This window comes from Hibiscus syriacus, unplaced genomic scaffold (genome assembly GCF_006381635.1).
Source record: "Hibiscus syriacus cultivar Baekdansim isolate YM2019G1 unplaced genomic scaffold, ASM638163v2 tig00110015_pilon, whole genome shotgun sequence".
Lineage (NCBI taxonomy): Eukaryota > Viridiplantae > Streptophyta > Magnoliopsida > Malvales > Malvaceae > Hibiscus > Hibiscus syriacus.
The window spans coordinates 379,557-382,927 of record NW_024062564.1 but is presented as its reverse complement, the minus strand read 5'-3'; the positions used below and the strand labels follow the sequence as shown (position 1 = coordinate 382,927).

General features: G+C 36.8%; 1 protein-coding gene across 1 annotated transcript; it reads left to right on the top strand.

Annotated features, from left to right (window-relative positions):
- On the top strand, positions 1-1,887 carry LOC120212746 (BURP domain-containing protein BNM2A-like). The gene is made up of 2 exons (XM_039210954.1): positions 1-79; positions 342-1,887. Exons 1-2 carry the CDS (start codon positions 61-63, stop codon positions 1,733-1,735), a joined length of 1,413 nt encoding a protein of 470 aa, XP_039066885.1. The 5' UTR covers positions 1-60; the 3' UTR covers positions 1,736-1,887.
- The last annotated feature ends 1,484 nt before the right edge of the window (positions 1,888-3,371 follow it).

The following is a 3,371-nucleotide window of genomic DNA, read 5'->3' as shown; positions in this document are numbered from 1 at the left end:
GAAATACTTCTCAAAATCAAAGGAGATGGTTATTCGATTCCGCTTTCCACTTCTTCTATTATGCTTTGTGATTTTATCGGTAATTTTTAGTTTCCCAAAGAATGTGACATATTACGGTCGATGTAGAACAGTTTTTCTTCTTCTTCTTTTTAACTTTTTTTTCTTAATAAATTAGAGTGAGTATAAAATAATAATTGTTTAAAATTCTTTTAACAAGGAATATATTCTGGAGATATACTTTTTCAAACTCAAAACCTAGGAGAATAACATCTCTTTTACAATTGAATTCCTTGAGTTGTTACTTATTTGTTTAATTAACTCAATTGCCTTTTTTAATGTAGTGTGTTGGAAGCAATGCAGCAAGGGATTTGGAAGAAAATTCGCTACTGCTTACTTTCACAAAACCTCTAATTCTGAAAACCATGGAAGAGACGAGGAGGAGATGATGAGTTTGGAAGACAAGTATGCTACTGCTTACTTCCACAAAAGCACTGCTGCTAAAAACCATGGCAAAGAGGAGAAGGTGAAGAGTTTGGAAGACAAGTATGCCACTGCTTACTTCCACAAAAACTCTGCTGCTAAAAACCTCGACAGGGATAACAAGATGATGAAGAGTTTGGAAGACAAGTATGCTACCGCTTACTTCCACAAAACCTCTAATTCTGAGAACGTTGACAGAGACGAGGTAATGAAGCGTTTGAATAATAAGTATGCAGCGGCTTACTTTCACAAAACCTCTGCTTCAAAACACCCTGAAAACAATGACCAAGTGAAGAGTTTGACACAAAAATATGCAACTGCTTATTTTCACAAATCTTCCAAAATGGTGAATGATCACAACATGGAACATCAGTACCATGGTCATGATCAAAGTGCTGAGATTGGCTTGTTCACCCTCGATGAATTACGTGCCTTCACAGTAGGCAAAAAATTACCCATCTTTTTTCCCATAAAAAACCACTCCCTTTACCCTCCTTTCTTACCTAAATCACTAGTTGAAACCATCCCTTTTTCATCTTCACAAGTTTCCGACATTCTGCAATTCTTCTCAGTTCCTCCAGACTCCCCAAAAGGCAAAGCCGTTCAAGATACACTCCAAAAATGCGGACTCGAAGCAGCTCAAGGAGAGACCAAAATATGTGCCACCTCTTTAGAATCTTTACATGGTTTTCTAAGCAATGCGTTTGGACCCAAGGTTGATTTCATGTTCATAAGCACAAGGCACCCCACAATGACAACCCCAATCTTCCAGAATTACACAGTTTTGGAAACTCCTCGAGAGATTGAGTCTCCAAATAAAGCCTCTTTAGAATCTTTACATGGTTTTCTAAGCAATGCGTTTGGACCCAAGGTTGATTTCATGTTCATAAGCACAAGGCACCCCACAATGACAACCCCAATCTTCCAGAATTACACAGTTTTGGAAACTCCTCGAGAGATTGAGTCTCCAAATAAAGTGGCATGTCATCCGATTCCGTATCTTTATGCAGTTTATTTCTGCCACTTTGATGCCACTGAGACCAGAGTTTTCAAACTGAAACTAGCTGGTGAGATTACTGGAGATGAAGTTGAGGCTGTTGTTGTTTGCCATATGGACACTTCAGGTTGGAGCTCTGACCATGATGCTTTTCGCATGCTCGGTGTTAAGCGAGGAGATGCTGTTTGCCATGTATTTTCTCAAGGTAATCTTGTTTGGATTAATCAGCCATTAACCATCAGTGTTAGTGCCATGTAACTGTGTTAGGCTGTTACGACGGAGCTCTCATTCGCTTCTGCTAATCGGAACTCTATCGCCATTTCAGGTTGTTTCGTTCATGGTATGCTTGTTTCGTCTTTCTATCTGTACCAAGTAACAAGTAATTAAGCAATAAAATTATGTTTTCGATTCTCGAGTAATTCCCAGCTGCTAGAAATCATAGAGCGAGTGAAAGGTGAGCTAGTGCAATGTGCTTTGTTTGGGAACCATAGACAACTTCCACACGTACAATCTGTTAGTAAAAATAATCATGCTATAGCCTGTAAAACAATATCGTTAGTATTAACTAGTACGTAATAATTAAAATAATAAAACGGTTAGAATAATTTATTGTTTGGTAGTATAAGTTAATGATTTAGAATTAATTTTATCCGGACTGATATAATTTTAAAAGTTAACGTCGTTCTTAAGATTAAGTAATTAATATAACATTTCAAACTTTTACGCTCGAAGAGAGAAAATGGAACCCAATATATATATTACTCTTTTTGTTAAAAAAAAATCTTTCGAGAATCAAAGAATTGAATCAGAGAAATATAATATTAAATAAAGAAAAATAATCCCTTTAATAGATGGATAAAATTATAAAACGATAACTATACACTCTAACCGGTTAACCTACTCTCCAAAAATAACTCCATTTACGTTACTCACACAATGATGGTTTCAAGATTAGGATTTCCAAATTGTAGTAGTTAAAAACCTATAATAGAAGGCAGATTTAAACACAATCACTTAAATGTTTTATCATCTTAATAAAAATAAGAAAGTCAAAAGGGTAGTCAACAATTTTTAGAATATACGATTAAAAACTCTCAATTGAGATATTCTCTTTTTCTTTCGTTATAGATTTAATACTTCATCAAAAGTAAAATTTCCTTTTTTCTCTCCTTTAAATTAAATTGTTCAAAGAAAAAACAAAGTCAAGATGTAAATAGACTTGATGAGGAGTGCACCGAACCCTAAAATTAGAAAAACCCTCGTTTTAAAGTTCAGTAATAGTAAAGGTGAAATTTCAAGAATTCAGCTTAACGAAATGAGGTAAGTGTCCAACTGAATGATTGATGAGCCTGTTTAATTGGAGGTATGATTATCGAAAGGAATTTGTTAATTGTGTCACGCCCCCAGAACTTCGACGCCTCAAACCGTCGAAATATCATAGTCAAGGTCTGACGGGTCGTGTCGGTCTTCTTGGCGACTAAGTAAGCCTTACCCAAGCTAAGTGAGCGTGCAAACTCACAAAGGTTGGAACCAAGCCCTCAAGGCTTCGGATTGCGGAAGCTTTAACACCAACGTGGCTACTCCGAGCCACAAGGTCGGACTATCGTGTGGAAGTGCAAACACGAAGGTGGCTACTCCTGGCCACCAAGATAGGCAACAAGAACAAAGAATAAAATAACTCAGAAAGAATAGAGCAAATGCCTCAGAGCTTATATTACTCTCTCAAAGAGAAGAATGAAATTGGGTGATTACAAATGAGGAGGGGGAGCTCTCTATTTATAGTTGAGCTCCCTCTCAATCGATGGTTAAGATCGTTTTACATGAAGGGCTAGGATTGATTCCCACCTAACCCACCTCCCTTAATTTAAGGCAATCCCACCTAACCTTATCCTTC